Here is a 19,275-nt window from a genome sequence, read left to right as displayed (position 1 = left end):
AATAAATTAATAACTGGCACTCCTGCTTTAATCAAAAGAACAACCATCCACCAAGCTGCTCACCTTGCAAACCTAGTTGTTACTCTCAGGGGATCTCTCATCTCATCCAGAGACACGATTGAAGATAGAGTCCACTAAATCTCTCCCAAGTCTGAACCCACTGCCATCATCTTCATCCCTCACCAAGACTTCTGCTAGGACATCATAACTCGTTTTCAGGCTGGATGGCTGTGCCTCTCCAATTCATTCTCTACACAGCAACGACAATGATTTTGTAAAAATGCAAACCTAATTATTGGGATAAAAATCTATCTCCTGCTTTATTTCACAAATTTCTCCTTTGGCTCTCCCTGCTCTGTGCTCAGAGTTGACTGTCTTTGATTCCTCAAACACACCCTCTCATGTCTGGATCTTTACACCTGCTCATCACCTCTAGATTAAACCCCTGTTCCCACAAGCCCACCTCCCTCCTCTGGCTAACTTCTTCAAATCTCAAAAAAATAGGTCCTCTTCAGGGAGGGCTTCCCTACCCCAAGGCTCAGTTAACATCCATAGTCCTATGATTTTTAAGAGGCTTAATTACAATAGAGAGCCCAAAATTAGACACACAAGTATTGTCAACTGACTTTTGCCTAAGGTACCCAATTTCAATGGAGGAAAAAAAAGAGTCTTCTCTATAGTTCTGGAACAAAAGGATGTCCATAGACCCCAAATAAATAAATAAATAAATAAATTTTAGCACATACCATACACCGTATAGATCTAAATATAAAACCTAAAACTATAAAACTTCTAGAAAAAAAAACATTGCAGGAAACCTGTGTGACCATGGATTTGGTAGTAAGTTTTGGGGTTTTTTGTTGTCGTTATTGTTGTTTTTGTCTTTTTAGGGCCGCACCCGCGGTATATGGACGTTCCCAGGCTAGGGGTCAAATTGGAGCTGCAGCTGCCGGCCTAAACCATACCTACAGCAACGTGGGATCTGAGCCGCATCTTCAGCCTACATACATCATAGCTCACAGCAACACTGGATCCTTAACCCACTGATCAAAGAAAGGGACCGAACCTGCTTCCTCATGGATACTACTCGGGTTCCTCATTTGAGCCACAACAGGAACTCCTTTTTTTTTAATTGTAGTAAAAAAAAACCACATAACATGAAATCTATTGTCTTAAGTGTTTAAGTACACAGTATAGTGGGTTTTTTTTGTTTTTTTGTTTTTGTCTTTTTGCCATTTCTTGGGCCACTCCCGCGGCATATGGAGATTGCCAGGCTAGGGGTCTAATTGGAGCTGTAGCCACCAACCTACACCAGAGCCAGAGCCACACAGGATCCAAGCCATGTCTGCGACCTACACCACAGCTCACGGCAACGCCGGATCATTAACCCACTGAGCAAGGGCAGGGACCGAACCCGAAACCTCGTGGTTCCTAGTTGGATTCATTAACCACTGCGGGAACTCCCACAGTATAGTGTTTTTAACGGTATGTATGCACATTGTTTTACCGCAGAGCTTTAGAACTTACCCATTTCACATGACTGAATCTCCATACACAATGAATAGCAACCCCTCACTGTCCCCTCTCCCCTGCCCTTGGAAGCCACTATTCTACTTTCTGCTTCTATTAGTTTGTCTACTTTAGAAACCTCCTATAAGTGGAATCATGCAATGGAATCATTTATCCTTCTGTGACTAGCTTATCTCACTTGGCATAATGTCCAAGTTTTATCCACATTGTTGCATGTGACAGGATTGCCTTCTTCTAGAAGAAGGAATGATATTTCATTGTACGTTTATGCCATTTTCTTTATCCATTCATTCATTGAAGGATATTTAGGATGTTTCTGTGTCTTGGCTGTTGTACATAATACTGCAGTGAACATGGGGGTGTAAATATCTCTTCGGATCCTGTTTCCAATTCTTTTGGATAAATACCCTGAAGGCAGATTGCTGGATCATATGATAGTTCTATTTTTAATTTTTTGAGGAATCTCCAGACTGTTTTCCACAGTGGCGACACTATTTTACATTCTCACCAATAGTGCACAAGTGTTCCAATTTCTCTAGGTCCTCACCAACACTTGCTACTTTGGGGGTTTTGGTTTGTTTGTTTTTTATAGTCACCATCCTAATAAGTGTGGTGTGATACCTTATTGTATTTTTTTTTTTTGTCTTTTTGCCATTTCTTGGGCCACTCCCATGGCATATGGAGGTTCCCAGGCTAGGGGTCTAATCAGAGCTGGAGCCACCAGTCTACACCAGAGCCACAACAACATGGGATCCGAGCTGCATTTGCAACCTACACCACAGCTCACAGCAACACCGGATCCTTAACCCACTGAGCAAAGCCAGGGATTGAACCCGCAACCTCATGGTTCCTAGTCGGATTTGTTAACCACTGAGCCACGATGGGAACTCCACCTTATTGCAGTTTTGATTCCATTTCCCTGATGTTGGGCACCTTTTCCTATCCCTGGTGGCCATTCCTATGCCTTCTTTGAAGAACTATTCAAGTCCCTTGCCTTGTTTTAAATCAGGTTATTTGGTGTCATGCTATTGAGTGGTAGGAGTTCTTCTATATCGGATGTCAACCTCCTGTCAGCTAATATGCTTTGAAAATATTTTCTTCCATTTCATAGTTTGCCTTTTCACTCTGTTGATAATATGTCCATCCAAAGAGGTGATGGATGGGCCTATTCAGACTTAGAAATAAGCAGAACTTTGAGATGGCCCAGAAGTGGGAGGTCCTGGATGGAAACTTGAGTAGAGTCAAAAGGAGGAATGAAAGTTAAGGTGGAGGGTTTATGAACATGGTCAGATCCAAGCAAGTATTTCTAAGAAATGCTGGTGTACTGCAGGCTACTCCTGATGACTCTGGAAAGGCCGGGTAAATAACATCGCTGTGTGTCCATGTTGCCTCATCAATTCTACTTACCGTTGATATTCAATAGCAGTGTACCATCATTTCCACGCTTCAATTAGAAGGCAGGAAGAGGTCTAAAAATACTGGTAAACAGCAATGTTCTTAGCTCCTCTGAGACTTGACCTACTGCCATACTCATATTAGCCCCTCCTCTGAAATCCCTCAGACTTCCCCACAAACCAGCAACCAAGTCTAGCAATGATATCTTGCTTCAGCCCTAAGTTTGATTGGCCAGTACCTGTATAATCCTCATGATTAAATCTTTTTCATATAAGCCCTGGTTCTACTAAGCAGTCAACATTGCTGCATGGGAGAAGTCATGAACTGGAAAGAGGCCCAGTCGCACCCTCATGGTACCCATGGATTAGCCTGAAAACAGATCCAGGTAACCTAACTGCTTAGATTGATGTTCTCCCTAGAGTTGAACTTTCTCAAGGTAGAGAACTGAACAAGTAGTTCACTTCCCCATCCACTTACCTGAGGGCATAAGCCAAGTCTGCTCTAGTCATTGTTAAATTTCCAGCAACTCGCACAGCTATGGCGATGACGCAGAGTAAGTGCTCAATAAACACTTTTTCTTTTCTCTCTTCTTTTCTTTTTTCTTTCCTTCCTTCCTTCCTTTCTTTGGCACACTTGCCACATATGGAAGTTCCCAAGCTAAGGGTCAAATCAGAGTTGCAATTGCTGGCCTACACCACAGCCACATCAACACCAGATCCAAGTCACATCTGTGACCTACTCCACAGCTTATAGCAATGCTGGATCCTTAACCCACCGAGTGAGGCCAGGGATCAAACCCACATCCTCATGGATACTAGTTGGGTTCTTAACCTGCTGAGCCACAATGGGAACTCCAACATTTTTTTTGATTAAAATTTGAATAGTAAAGAAAAAGAAGATAGAATCTTGGAAAGACCATCTAATATCTTGGGGGGGAAAATCATTAGAAGTTTCTCTGGTATGCAAGTGGGAAATCTGAGTCTGTACAGGTTTAAAGCCCTGCCCAATTAGCCATATGAATTAATTATTATTAATCGGTTGTAAAACTCTGGCCTCTTGTATCCCTATGCAGTGTTCTTTGCACTGCACCAGGCTCCCTCACTTACCTGCAAGGATACAAATAACCCCACTATGAATTGCTTATAATATAGAGAAATTCAGAGATGATTGGTACTATCATCCACATAGGAAGTGGAAATTTTAAGTCAACTCCAGGATCATAGTACAGCTGCAACTAGCTTTGCCTTCTTCCTATTCTTGGAACTGGTAGGTAGGGTAAAGTCATGAGCTTGAGCAGAGTGGGAGAGTTAGGAAGAAGCACCATGGAACATGCAAAGGGAAGTCAACAGGAGGTAAATAAGAAGACTGTTGAGAAAATGAGGTTGAAGTTAAACAGGGTGAACCTCTTCAGCAGAGTGGATGCATTTTCTCAGCAATGTTCACAGTGATCGAGACACATTCAGGAGTTCTAGCTGTGGCTCGGCAGAAACGAATCTGACTGGCATCCATGAGGACACAGGTTCGATCCCTAGCCTTGCCCAGTGGGTTAAGGATCTGGCGTTGCCATGACTGTGGTGCAGGTTGAAGATGCAGCTCTGATCTGGTGCTGTGGCTGTTGTGTAGGCCAAAGGCTATAGCTCTGATTTGACCCCAAGTCTGGCAACCTCCATATGCCACAGGTACGGCCCTAAAAAGAAAAAAAAAAGAAAAAAAAAAAAGAAAAAAGAGAAAGAAAGAAAGAAAGGAAAAAAAAGAAATATTCAGCCCCAAATGTTAATACCACTGAGCTTGAGAAACTCTGCCCTAGAAATATTTTAAGTGTTTAATGGCCACATGGCTGGCAGTTACTATACTGAACAGCACAAATATAGACCTTTTCCATCCTTGCAGAACATTCTACCAGTCAGCTCTGGTCTGGAAGATTTTCAAGATCCTTTGCAAATCAATAAATGAAAAGAGGAAAAGAACACAATAGTACAGATGCTGAAAGAAAATTAAGGCAATAGACTACAAGAGAACTGTCTTGAGAGGAAGCAGTTACCAGTGATTGCCACTAAATATGTGCAGTTCACATCTGAGGCAGAGAGCCCCTATTTTGTTTCTGCTTCACACAGAAGTGCAGTGTTTGGATCAAATTCACTATTGATTAAAATTAGCTAAGCATGTTGACACACTAAATGCTACTTTGGAATCTGCATTGTAACTACATGGCTGACAAGTTCGTTTGTCTTTTTCTTGTTCTTAGCATTGCTGTACTATAAATACAGTGTCCTACATATTTTCTGGACAGAGGAAAAAAATGTATATATATAATCAAGGTTTTCTTTAGAATGAAATAGGCAGTAAATAGGATTTACATTTAATAATATACTCCAGTTTTAATAATGAGGGGTTTTGAGTCTCCCTTTGGGAACTGAAATAAAACACCGTCCCGCTCACACCACACCTGTACCTAATCCTGGGCACCTGACTCCTGGAGAAAAATGAGATGCCTCTAATGTCTTTAAATATCTGAATGGTTTCCAGGTAGAGGAGGAATTTTTTTTTTAATTATCCATAAATTAACTATAATGGAAAAAATAAAAATCATTTAAAAAAATGGGAAAAAAATGGAATTCCCATCGTGGCACAGTGGTTAACGAATCCAACTAGGAACCATGAGGTTTCGGGTTCGATCTCTGGCCTCACTCAGTGGGTTAAGGATCCAGTGTTGCCATGAGCTGTGGGGTAGGTCGCAAACGTGACTCAGATCTGGCGTTGCTGTGGCTCTGGCGTAGGCTGGCAGCTGTAGCTCTGTTCAGGTCCCCTAGCCTAGGAACCTCCATATGCCGGCCCTAAAAAGAGACAAAAAGACAATAAATAAATAAATAAATAAATAAATTAAATAAACAATGGGGAAAAATACCCATCATATACAAATATAAAAAAAATTGTCCAACCGTAGAAATAAGAAAGGTGATTAGTGGACCTCTTTTCAGGAGTGTGCTGGGAATTACTGGATGGATCCTTGATGGATTAATTAATTCCACAGGAGTGTGCACCTTTGGTAGGCTTTCTGTTTAGAAGAGATTAACTTGTAGAAAATCAATTGTGATGCAAATGACTCTTGCTCATAGCAATGCAAATAAATTTTCTCTGTAGAGATATGATTGATTTCCCTCTGGCAGAAAAGATAACCCTAAAGTTTTAAATTATATAGGAAATACAATTATAGGAATCTAGGAAAATTACAGAAAATTATAGAAATGGAGGAAATCCCTATAGGATGTTAACCAGATTTGCATTTATTACTAACATATTCACTTTAACATTCTTTTGGCTGCCGTATAGATCTGTCTTCATGCTTTCTTTTGAGCTAGTTTTAACATCTTACTCTTTCCTTATTAAGGAATGCATTGCATAAAATCTTTGGCCTGTGTTAAGGCCAGTGGATCAGGTGGGTTCAGTGGAAGCCACAGATTTTTAACTCACTGCTAGTAAAGAACTTTCTGAGAGTGTGCCCTGAGTGTCTTCGATTGATCCACAAATCTAGTCACCACCACCCAGCTCTGTGTCCTGGGAGGCTGAGTTCTATGCATTACATCAATGGGCGCCCCTACCTCAGGGCTGGGACCAGAATGAGACGAGAGGCACCGAGGGCACCAAGTTTAAAGTGCTCACTCTCAGGCCCTGCCAGAGCGTGCCTCCTTAAAGATGGTGCCATGGGCACCTCATTCTAGCCCCAGCCCTGTCTTCAACCGAGACTTTAGGTTGATTTTAGCCAATGAGAGGCACTCTCGCCACAAGACGGCAATAGGAGAGTGAAGTTCTGCTATTTGCTATCACTACTGAGCTCCTTCCCTGGGGTCTCATCGTGGGCTGCATCCCCTGTCTGCCTCTCCATCACTGCTCCTCTAACCCCTCCCTCCCTTCAGCCCTGTAGGTCTAGGGCGCTTGCTAGCTCTTGGGTCTTACATTATCACTTACCGTTTCCTTACACTGAGCTGATACCTTGGTAAGGAGCCCATTATTAAGTTCTCCTTGGAGTTCTCACTGGCGCAGCAAGTTAAGGATCCAGCATTGTCTTTGCAACAGGGCCACTGCTCAGGTGCAGATTCAATCCCTGGCCTGGTGTGGTGGGTTAAGGATCTGGCACTGCGGCAGCTGTGGCCTAGGTCCCTGATATATATCATTGGCCCAGGAACGTCCATAGGCCACAGGTGTGCTAAAAAATTTCTTAATTATCCACTTTGATTATGAATGCTTCTAATGATTCTGACCATCTGATTCCTATCAGGTCCCTAGCTGATATACAATTAACAACACCTAAAAATGGAACTAGCTTTTTTTTTTTTTTTTGGCCTCGCTGGCAGCTTGCAGAAGTTCCCAGGCCAGGGACTGAACCCACACCACAGCAGTGACCCAAGCCACAGAAATGATAAGACTGAATCCTTAACCACTAGGCCACCAGGGAACTCTGGCATGAGCTGTTTGAGAATAGTGACTTAACTATGTGGGAGTAATTGGGAGATAGATAACAGTAAGTAGTTTGATGGCCATTATAACACAGTTCAAGCTGTTTGGACTGTGGGATTCAGGTTTTTTTTGTTTTTGTCTTTTTAGGGCTGCACCCATGGCATATGGAGGTTCCCAGGTTAGGGGTTAATAGGAGCTGTAGCCGCCAGCCTACGCCAGAGCCACAGCAATGCCAGATCCGAGCTGAACCTGCGACCTATACCACATCTCACAGCAACGCTGGATCCTCAACCCACTGAGCGAGGCCAGGGATCGAACCCACAACCTCTCGGTTCCCAGTCGGATTTGTTTCCACTGCGCCACAAAGGGAACTCCCGGGACTTAAGTTTGAGAGCTAAATGGACTTGTTTTGGACTGTGCTCTGCTTTCCTGTCTCCAAGGATGGGATTACCCACCCAATGGAATGTTTGAGTCTACAGAATGCACACATTTACCCCATTTATTGCTGCTCCCTCTGAATTGGATCAAAGAGGGACGAATCAATTCCCTAGTACTTACAGCCTTTTTTTTTTTTTTGCTTTTCAGGGCTGCACCTGTGGCATATGGAAGTTCCCAGGCTAGGGATCAAATCAGAGCTACAGCTGCTGGCCTACGCCACAGCCACAGCCATGCCAGATCCAAGGCACATCTGTGACCTACACCACAGCTCACAGCAACGCTGAATCCTTAACCCACTGAGCAAGGACAGGAATCGAACTCGCATCCTCATGGATTCTGGTTGGGTTTGTTAACCACAGAGCCACGAAGGGAACTCCTTACAGCCTTTAACAGATCAGCCTTTAACAGATTAGTTCTACCTTGTCAAGAAAACTTGGGCTAATTGCCACCACCTCTAATGTTTTCCCCCTCCTCCTCAGTGGAGAAAAGTGAGCACTGGGTCAGGCGGGAGACCCATAGGTGTTACCAGAGAGAAATCTTTCAACAGGCAAACAAGAGCAGTGGGGAAATAAGTGTTCTTCCCTAATTTTCTCTTTCCCTTTGAACTCAAATCATTAAATTTATGTTCAATCAGGGGTGTGTCTAGCACCCTCTAGAGAGGGGAATAGCAGTTACAAGGGAAGTCCTGCTCGCACTTTTATGAGAGTGCTCCGACAGTGTACCTTTTTTCGGATTCTCCTGGGAATAATTGTTAGCAGTGTGAATTTTGTGTTCAGAAGGCTCTGAAATATATAGATTAATCATTGTGTAACAGAAAAGAACAAACCTGATTCCACATCGGATCTATTCCATTAGCTCTAACCTTTGTGCTCTGTTGCCTGTGCTTAGTCATGCTGGCTGTGCACGTTTGCAAAACAGTGTCACCTAGAACCTAAAAAATACATGACAGCCTATTCTCAAGGCTCTGCCTCCCAGGTTTAAAGGTGTCATTACACTTAGGACAAAGGGCAGGAGTCTCCACCCTTCTGCCAATTTGAATAAGCACCTTGACAGTCCTAGTTTGACCTCATGAGGGTCAAATACTCTCTTACCGGATAAAAGGAGGAGCTAACATAAGCCTGACTTCTAAGGAGGAGGAGATCTAAGCCTGATATCTACTTGAAGAAAGGGGAAGAGGCAGTCTTTTCCCACCCCCCTTGGATTATAAAACTATAGCCTACCTAATCCCCAGGCAGCCTCTTTGCCTGAACACTTGTAACTCTCACAAGTGTCCTATCTTAATAAACGTATTTCTTGCCTATAGATGAACTCAGGTGCGAAGGCACAAAGAACCTGAACCTCAGCAAGTCCAGACACCTGGTAAGTGATTCTAATTTAAAAAACACGGGTTCAAGTCCCAATCTGAGTTTAGGCTGGGTTTGAGTCCCAGCACTTGGGTTCAAGTCTCAGTCTGGGTTTTGGCTGGGTTCAGGTCATGAGTGTTGTCAGTTTCAATTCTATTGGTTAAATAAGTCCCATGACCAAGCCCAGGTCAACAGAGTAAGAAAATACACTCCAACTATGGAGGTGCATGGAAAAAGTAGGGAGGAAATGAGTAATTGTGAACCAATTGGAAATACTGTAAACAAGTATTTAGATTTTTTTTTTTTTTTTTTTTTTTTTTGTCTTTTGTCTTTTGCTGTTGTTGCTATTTCTTGGGCCGCTCCCGTGGCATATGGAGGTTCCCAGGCTAGGGGTTGAATCGGAGCTGTAGCCACCGGCCTACGCCAGAGCCACAGCAACTCGGGATCCGAGCCGTGTCTGCAACCTACACCACAGCTCACGGCAACGCCGGATCGTTAACCCACTGAGCAAGGGCAGGGACCAAACCCGCAACCTCATGGTTCCTAGTCGGATTCGTTAACCACTGCGCCATGACCGGAACTCCAGTATTTAGATTTTTTGCCTTTATGAATTAAAATCCCCAGTTTGGGATTAACATATACACACTCCTATATATAAAAGAGATAATCACAAGGACCTACTGTGTAGCACAGGGAAATCTATTCAATAGTCTCATAATCTATATAGGAAAAGAATCTGAAAAAGAATGGATATATGTATAACGGAATCACTTTGCTGTACACCTGAAATTAACACAACCTTGCGAATCAACAATACTTCCATAAAAAACAAAAATGAAAACAAACTAAAATCTCCAACCTCCACTTCTCCCATCTTTCTTACCTTCTCTTCTGCCACATCCGACTTGTACATTCTTCTAAGAGATCACATGAATACGTTAAGCCCGCCAGTAATTCCAAATAACCTCCATATTTTGAGGTCAAATGGTTAGTAACCTTAAATCCATCTGCAAGGTCCTTTCACAGCAGAACCTAGATAAGTGTCTGAGAAACAAGGGTCGGGAATCCTGGGGAGACAACTCTGAAATTCTACTTACCACACTAACTTTAATAATAAAGAAAAATTTTATGTGAACCCATCTAGTCCTGGTGCATGTCACTGTCTTCTAGGAAATTGGCTTATTCAAAATATTCGATTCTGGAGTTCCCGTCGTGGCTCAGTGGTTAACGAATCTGACCAGGAACCATGAGGTTGCAGGTTCAATCCCTGTGCTCACTCAGTGGGTTAAGGATCCAGCATGGCCGTGAGCTGTGGTGTGGGTTGCAGACGCAGCTCAGATCCCGAGTTGCTGTGGCTGTGGTGTAGGCTGGAAGCTACAGCTCCAATTGGACCCCTAGCCTGGGAACCTCCATATGCCGTGGATTCGGGCCTAAAAAGACAAAAAAGTATTTCAATTATGAGCATTTCTTTCTTTCCTTTTTTTTTTTTTCTTTTTAGGGCCACACCCATGGCACATGGAAGTTCCTAGGCTAGGGTTCTAATCGGAGCTGTAGCTGCAGGCTTACATCACAGCCACAGCAACACCAGATCCAAGCTGCATCTCCAACCTACACCACAGCTCACGGCAAATGCTGGATCCTTAACCCACTGAGCAAGGACAGGGATCGAACCCAAACCTCATTGTTCCTAGATTCGTTTCCGCTGCGCCACAATGGGAACTCTGCGAGCATTTCTTTTTTGATAGGAAATCTATTTTTCCTTAGATTTTCAAATGTGTTAGCATAAATTTGCATGTAATATTTCTTATGATTCTTTTGCTCTTTCCTGTACTAAGATTGTTTCTTTTCTCATTCATAACCTTATACTCCTTTCTCTTACATCAGAATTAAGAACTTATCTATTTTGGTGTATTTAAAAAAATTCTTTTTATTTTAGTTGATTTGCAAAGTTCTGTCAATTTCTGCTGTGACTGTTTCAGTGTATTTTAAAAACAGACACACAAAGCAACAACTTTTGCTTTTATGTATCATCTTATACTTTATTTTTATTTATAAAGTAATTTTAGTGTTTATCTGTATTTATATCCTATTCATAATTGCTTTGGGTTTATTTTATACCTTTTCTATATTTCCAAAATGTGAATCTTCAGATCCTTTTCACTAAGAAGAAGGAAGTAAAAGGAAGAAAGAGGAGGAGAGGGAGAAAAGAATAGCTATAAATTTTCTTTTTATTTATTTATTTATTTATTTATTTTGCCTCTTCTAGGGCTGCTCCTGAGGCATTTGGAGGTTCCCAGGCTAGGGGTTGAATCAGAGCTGTAGCGGCTGGCCTACGCCACAGCTGCAGCAACTTGGGATCCGAGCCGTGTCTGCAACCTACACCACAGCTCACGGCAACACCAGATCCTTAATGCACTGAGCAAGGCCAGGGATTGAACCCACAACCTCATGGTTCCTAGTTGGATTCGTTGACCACTGAGCCACGACAGGAACTCCTAAATTTCCTTTTTTAAACTAGCTTTTGCTGTTGTGCCGTACGTTTTGAAATGAAGTGGCTTCCTTTTCATTATTTTTCACTTTCTAATTTGAGTTGATTTCTTCTTTATTTATTTTATATTATTTTATTTTATTTTTTGTCTTTTTAGGGCTGCACCCATGGCAGATGGAGGTTCCCAGGCTAGGGGTCTAATCGGAGCTATAACCACTGGCTTACACCACAGCCACAGCAATGCCAGACCAAGCATTACCAGACCGAGCAATGCCACACCACAGCTCACAGCAACACTGGATCCTTAACCCACTGAGCAAGGCCAGGAATCGAACCCGCAACCTCATGGTTCCTAGTCAGATTCATTTCTGCTGCACCATGACAGGAACTCCTCTTTATTTTTAAATAATGAATATATTTGGATTCTGTATCTTCCATTTCTTGGGCTGCTTCCATGGCATATGGAGGTTCCCAGGCTAGGGGCTGAATCGGAGCTGTAGCCACCAGCCTTCACCAGAACCACAGCAACACAGGATCCGAGCCGAGTCTGCAACCCACACCACAGCTCATGGCAACGCCGGTTCGTTAACCCACTGAGCAAGGCCAGGAATCGAACCCTCAACCTCATGGTTCTTAGTCGGATTCATTAACCACTGAGCCACGATGGGAACTCCGGATTCTGTATCATTTTTATTCCTTTTTAGTGATTTATTTAATTAATTAATTTATTTTACGTCCGCACCTGCAGCATTTGGAGGTCCCCAGGCTAGGGGTCTGTAGCCGCCGGCCTATGCCAGAGCCACAACAACGCCAGATTCAAGCTGCGTCTGCGACCTACACCATAGCTCATGGCCACGTCGGATCCTTAACCCACTGAATGAGGCCAGGGATCAAACCCACAACCTCATGGTTCCTAGCCAGATTTGTTAACCACTGCACCACAAAGGGAACTCCATTTAGTGGCTTATTTTTAAAAAAGATCTCTGAATTCATTTTTAAAAGAAGTTATGTATGGGAGCTCCCGGTGTGGCTGAGCAGGTTACCAACCCTCTAGTATCCATGAGGATGGGGGTTCCATCCTGGCCCTGCTCAGTGGGTTAAGGATCCAGTGTTGCTGTGAGCTGTGGTATAGGTCAAAGACTTGGCTCGGATTTAGTATTGCTGTGGTCGTGGCTATGATGTAGGCCAGCAGCTCTGATTTGACCCCTAGCCTGGAAACTTCCATAGGAGCGGGCCTTAAAAAGCAAAAAAAAAAAAAAAAAGTTAAGTGCTTTTGTGCAGCCCAACCAACACATAATCCATTTTCTATGGACAAACGCTATATTTTCTCTGTTTCAAAGAAACAGGGATCTATATCCATTACATCAATTTTATCAATTGCATTACATAATTACCCTGGGTCCATACCTTTTTATCTGCTTAACTTTGAAAGAGGTGAGTTGAGGTCTTCCACAATAATTTTATTTTTATTATATTCTTCTGGGATTTCCAGTAGCCTTTGCTTTATATACTTAAGGGCTTTCTTCTTTGGTATAATTCATCGTATATATAGTGCATCAAAGATGCTGTTATATTTTTTTCAGATACTGTGTTTTTATTATTACATGAGGCATAAAGTCCTTCTTTGTCATTTATTGCTTCTAATTCTAAATTTTAATATCTGATATTAATAATGCCATTCCAACTTTTTGTTTTTCTTTAGTCTAGCATTTCCTTCTCCACTCCTTTATTTTCAAGCTTTAAAATAAAGCTTTAACTATATTTCCTATAAATAGTATACAGTTATTCCTTTGATTCCATAGGGGATTGTTTCCAGGAACCCCCACAGATACCCAAATCCATAGATGCTCAAGTTCCTTGTGTAAAATGTAATAGTATTTGTATAATACCTACGCACATTCTCCCGTGAACTTTAAAATCATCTCTTGATAACTGATAATACCTAACACAATTTAAATGCTATGTAAATATTTGTAAGTAAAATGCAGATGCTATGTAAATAGTTGCTGGTGCTAAGCAAATTCAAGTTTTGGCTTTTTGTAACTTCATGGAATTTTTTGGAATATTTTCTAGTCCATGATTGGTTGAATACGCAGATATAGAACCCATGGATACAGAGAGCTGACTGCATAGTTAAGTTTTTGCTGTTGTTGTTGTTGTTGTTGTTTTGCTTTCTAAGGCCACACCTGCAGCATATGAAAGTTCTATGGCAAGGGGTCGAATTGGAGCTACAGCTGCCGGCCTACACTATAGCCACAGCAACTTAGGATCGGAGCCATGTCTTCAACCTACACCACAGCTCATGGCAACACTGGATCCTTAACCCACTGAGCGAGGCCAGGGATTAAACCTGCGTCCTTATGGATGCTAGGCAGGTTCATTTCCTCTGAGCCATGGTGGGAACTCCAAACATTTTCAATTTTTTATGGGACTTCATACCCAAATTATTTAGCTTATTAAAAACAAGTTATTCTAGTAGTTCCCATTGTGGCACAGTGGTAATACACTTGACTAGTAACCATGAGGATGCGGGTTCAATCCTTGGCCTCGCTTAGTGGGTTAAGGATCCAGCATTGCCATGAGCTGTGGTGTAGGTTGAAGTTGAAGCTTGGATCTGGCGTTGCTGTGGGTGGGGTATAGACCAGCAGCTGCAGCTCCAATTTGACCCCTATCCTGGGAACTCCCATATGCTGCTGGTGCAGCCCTAAAAAGTCAAACAAAAAAAAAGGATAAGTTATTCTTCTAAATTATTTAACAATTCATAAAGTCTGTTATACTTAATGAAGGCATTATATAATAAAGAAGTTCCAACATTTACCAACAAAAACGATATTTGAAAATTTCAAAGCCTTTTTAATTTCATGAATTGCTAGTGTCATGCTAGTTTCCAAGGACTATCCAAAATGCTGATACGCGATTAATTCCACATGCATCAGGTTAATGGTATATTTGTCTTGTGTGATATCCAATTAAGGTCATTGACATTATTTGGCTTCCAATAGCAAATTTCCAGAGCTAGTCAATACCATTCTTGATCCTGAATCATGCTTTATGAGGGACTGCTGATGACTGAGGAATCTGAGATAAGAGGAATTCTGAACTAGTTCCTCTTGTTGATCTTATTTCCTAATTTTGTCCCCTTGTTCACTTCAAGTATTATATTCCACCTCTATTCCACTGTTCATAATTCCAATTTCTGTGCTTTCTTCTGTTTTCTTCTACCATCCGTTAGAACATTGCCATTTAGAAAATCATTTCTTCTATAATCTTGGAACTGTTACTTGCTTCTTGTTACCCAAATATTGCTGTAGAAACACCGTGTTACAAGGTATTTAATTTATACTTGATGAGTTTAACAAATCATCCAATGGTGTTACACCATTTATTTTATGGACTTTGAGTATATTTTTTGAAGGCTTTGAGCAATATTTGACAGGTGAGGCACTGAATTTGCTCATTGGTTTTACTGTAGAAAACATTTTTTCAAAGTTGCTAGTTTTAGCCACCTTTTCTTGAATAATGGTTTTATCGAGGAGCCCCACAAATTTTTTGGTTAGGCTGGAAAATGTCTGTGAGACGCTATAGAGTTTATGCCAAGATACGTTTTCAAATGTCTGCTTACTAGTTTTCCTCCTTAGTTTATCCTTTACACATCCACGACCCACTTCAAAGGGTATTGCTGGTTCATCTTTCCTCTGCGTTGTAGGCATGGTCCTTTTGAGTTTGGAGGGAGTAAAAGACTGACCTCTAACTACAGACTTGAGCATTCCACAGTTTCTTTCTAAAACAACATTTGACCTTTGATGTAGGTAATCTGTTCCTTTTTCCACTGAATGGGGAAGAAGCCTATTTTTTGTCAAAAGGAACATTTTTACATATTCAGTCTTATGGAAAATTATGGGATTTGTGTCATTATGTTCCTGTGGATTAAAGAAAAGAGTACTTAGTCATCAGTCTATTGAGGCAAGAAGACTCTATACTTTTTTAAACATGAAAACAAAATGGCAAAATATTCTAAAAATGAGTACACAGAAATTCTTAATATGAACAATAAATGGTATTTAAACAGTTCCTTCTCTTAATAAGACTTTAAGAGTAAAATCTGAATGTTTGGTCTCCTAAAATCTTTTTTGAAATAAAGTGAGAGATAAAGAAATAAATATATTCCTTTTTTTTTTTTTTTTTTTTTTTGTTTTGTTTTTAGGGCCGCACCTGCAACACATGGAAGTTCCCAGGCTAGGGGTCTAATGGGAGCTGTAGCTCCCGGCCTAAACCACAGCCACAGCAACATCCGAGCCATGTATGCGACCTACACCGCAGGTCAGGGCAACACCAGATCCTTAACCCACAGAGCAAGGCCAGGGATGAACCCACATCTTCATGGATACTAGTTGGGTTCGTTACCACTGAGCCACAGTGGGAACTCCCAAGAACTAAAACTCTCTCTTAAATGTCTGAGGTGTTGTCATTGGTAAATAGGATAGTTGGTGGGATGGAACATTTTTCTGGCCTTTCTTAGGTTTCTGTGCCCAGAAATAAGCAGCATACCAAAAAATGGAGTGGGTCAAAGATCAAAAGAGACAGACCGCAACCGATTATAAGCCAAATTACACAGTCTGAGTATCCTAATAAGTTCAGAAAGTATAAAATTATCTTTAAAACAATCATATTCATTATTGTGTCCTAACACTTAGCACAATACTTAGCACAAGAAAAAGTACTTGATATATATCTGTGGAATAAAACAGCCAAAGTAATAGATTGACTTTAAAATATATTATTTTTAATCACAGCAGTAGGAAAATCTGTATCTATGAGCTACACACTAAACTCTTTTCCATATTACCATTATAAGGAAAAAAAGGTGAACTCCACAGGAACTCACCAAATATGACTATTACCAGTATTTCGTTTGTAAATTTTAGGTCAGTGATTGCTACATTTCTTTTAGAAATATAATTAATTCATGAAGTAAGACATGAGGATCATCTAATTGTATTAGTGTGAAAGGCATATTAATGCTTATGATTACTGCAGAAATGACAAAAGGTCTATTTTTGCTATCCACTGGTGATGCCAGTGTTACCTATTTAGCCATAGCAGTAGAAGTTGGTCAATTTTTTTTTTTTTTTTTTTTTTTTTGCCTTTTTGCCTTTTCTAGGGCCACACCTGTGGCATATGGAGGTTCCCAGGCTGGGGGTCCAATCAGAGCCATAGCCACCGGCCTACGCCAGAGCCACAGCAACGCTGGGATCCCAGCCACATCTGTGACCTACACTGAAGCTTACAACAACGCTTAACTCACTGAGCAAGGCCAGGGATCGAACCCGCTACCTCATGGTTCCTAGTCGGATTAGTTAACCACTGAGCCACGACAGGAACTCCCATAAGTTTGTCAAATTTTTATCTGCCCAACACCTTAGGGTATTTTCCACCTTACAAGTCAATGTACCCGTAGGAGAGGCAAAAGCTCTCTTTATCAGCCTCCTTTGAGGTTAGAGCATAAGCGTGTGACCTAGGCTCTGCACTCAAGAGACATCCAAGACAGTTTTCAGTTCAGGAAAAACAAGCACTGTGAAAAGTAGTTGTGAAAGCTATTCTAGTGAGGATGGGTGCATCTATCTAGCTGTGAAAGGCAGCAGTGGCAAAGGTTCTAGAAACAGTGTCCACTGCCCAGAATCAGAATTGGCAAGTTTGGTCTGTGACAACAGCCTGGGCCCCAGTGGAACAATCTGGGGCTGTAATGGGATGACTCCTGATTGGGTAGCTTTCAAGCCAGATTGTCTCTTGAGCATTCCTAGAGACTCGGAGGCACCAAATAGCCTGTAACAAATGTATTTTCTACACAAACAAAAATAAACCAATGGGACCTAAGTAAACGTAAAGGCTTTTGCACAGCAGAGGAAACCATTAAAACACACACACACACACACACACACAGGCAATCCACAGAACGGGAGAAAATCTTTACAAATGAAGCAACCAATAAATGATAATCTACAAAATATACAAACATCTCATGGAGCTTCATATAAAAAAAAAACCCTAAAAAACCCAGTCAAAAATAGGCAGAAGATCTAAATAGACATTTCTCCAAAGAAAACAGATGGTCAAAAAACATATGAAAAAATGCTCAACATGACTAATTATTAGAGAAATGCACGTCAAAACTACATTGAGGTATCACCTCACACCAGGCAGAATGGCCACCATCACAAAGTCTGTAAACAATAAATGCTGGAAAGGGTGTGGCAAAAAGGGAATCCTTTGGTGAGAATGTAAATTAGTGCAACCCCTATGGAGGATAGTAAGGAGGTGCCTCAAAAAACAAAATACAGAACTACCATGTGATCCAGCAATCCCACTCCTGGGCATATATCCAAGGAAAACCATAACTCGAAAAGATACATGCACCCCAATGTTCACTGCAACACTATTTACAATAGCCAAGACATGGAAGCAACCTAAATGTCTATCAACAGAAAAATGGATAAAGAAGATGTGATATATATATATCATATATATATATATATATATATAATATATATATATAGAATACTACACAGTGATAAAATAGAATGAAATGTTGCCATTTGCAGCAACATGGGTGGACCTAGAGATTATCCTACTGAGTGGAGTAAGTCAGACAGGGAAAGGTAAATATCATATGATATCATTTATATGTGGAATTTAATAAAAATAATACAAATGAACCTATTTATAAAACAGAACAAACTCATAGGTTTCAAAACCAAGCATATGGTTATCACAGGTGAAACTTGTTGGGGGGGGAGGAATTGGTAGGGTGGAAATATAGGTAACTGGATAAAATAAATGATTAACAAGAAGCTACTGTATGTAGCACAGGAAAATCTACTCAACTGTTTGTAATCACCTACATGGGAAAAAAGAACAGATATATTTATAGCTGATTCACTTTGCTGTATACCTGAAACTAATACAACATTGTAAGTCAACTACACACCAGTAAAATTTTTTAAAATGTATTTTCTGGTTGGAATAGCTGAAATAGATAGATAGAAGAGTGAAACATAATGCAGTCATTTTAAAACACAATCTTTATTTTATATCTTCGATAATGAAGAAAATTTGATAAATCCTTCTTCATGAAGAATAACAGAATTTTTAACTGGTGCAAAGGAATCCCCTGTTTTGGGATGGGTTTTCTAAAAAGAACATTAAGAATTTGTGTTGTCACTTCAGAATATGAAGCCAAGAGTTAAGAAGAATTTATCAAAGGGTCTGGTCACTAGGATATGTTAATCCCACAGATAGTAACAATACACATTTTTATTGAACAGTAGTGGATGTTTTTATTACCATGTGAGAAGTTACTGTCTTTGCTGGACTAATGCTGATTATCTTGGCATTTGGATTTTTCAATTCATCCTCAAAGCATAAGGGGAGCAAGCTTTTCTTTCTTACTGAATATTCATTTAGTTGGTAATTTTCGATGTATTTATTTTCTTTTGTATTATAATCATTCATCTGTGCAGGAGATTTTATTCTGAAAATGAACACAAGTTCAGCATACACGTTTATAAGGCTGATTTCAGCTTGTCAGTTCTTGTCTGCCTCTCCCATTCCTTAAAATCATGGCTAACA

General features: G+C 40.9%; 1 protein-coding gene across 13 annotated transcripts in view; it reads right to left on the bottom strand.

The window, feature by feature from the left end:
• Nucleotides 1-14,481: 14,481 nt before the first annotated feature.
• C6H1orf141 (chromosome 6 C1orf141 homolog) overlaps nt 14,482-19,275 on the bottom strand; it is a 185,717-nt gene continuing 180,923 nt past the window's right edge. For 7 of the 13 annotated variants that reach the window (XM_084959073.1, XM_084959072.1, XM_084959077.1 and 4 more), the window contains one exon: nt 14,482-15,569. In XM_084959073.1, the coding sequence (XP_084815199.1) occupies nt 15,545-15,569 (25 nt within the window). In that variant the 3' untranslated portion in view covers nt 14,482-15,544. Of the gene's footprint in view, nt 15,570-18,990; nt 19,178-19,275 lie in introns of all 13 variants that reach the window. The other 6 variants (XM_084959069.1, XM_084959068.1, XM_084959066.1 and 3 more) reach the window with 1 other exon arrangement.

This window comes from Sus scrofa, chromosome 6, assembly GCF_054392235.1.
Source record: "Sus scrofa isolate SSC_HxYL_T2T_F1_AM1 chromosome 6, Sscrofa_HxYL_maternal_Yorkshire_Landrace_v2.0, whole genome shotgun sequence".
Taxonomy (NCBI): Eukaryota; Metazoa; Chordata; class Mammalia; order Artiodactyla; family Suidae; genus Sus; species Sus scrofa.
Note: the sequence above shows the minus strand (reverse complement) of the source record. Positions and strands in the feature narration are given on the sequence as shown.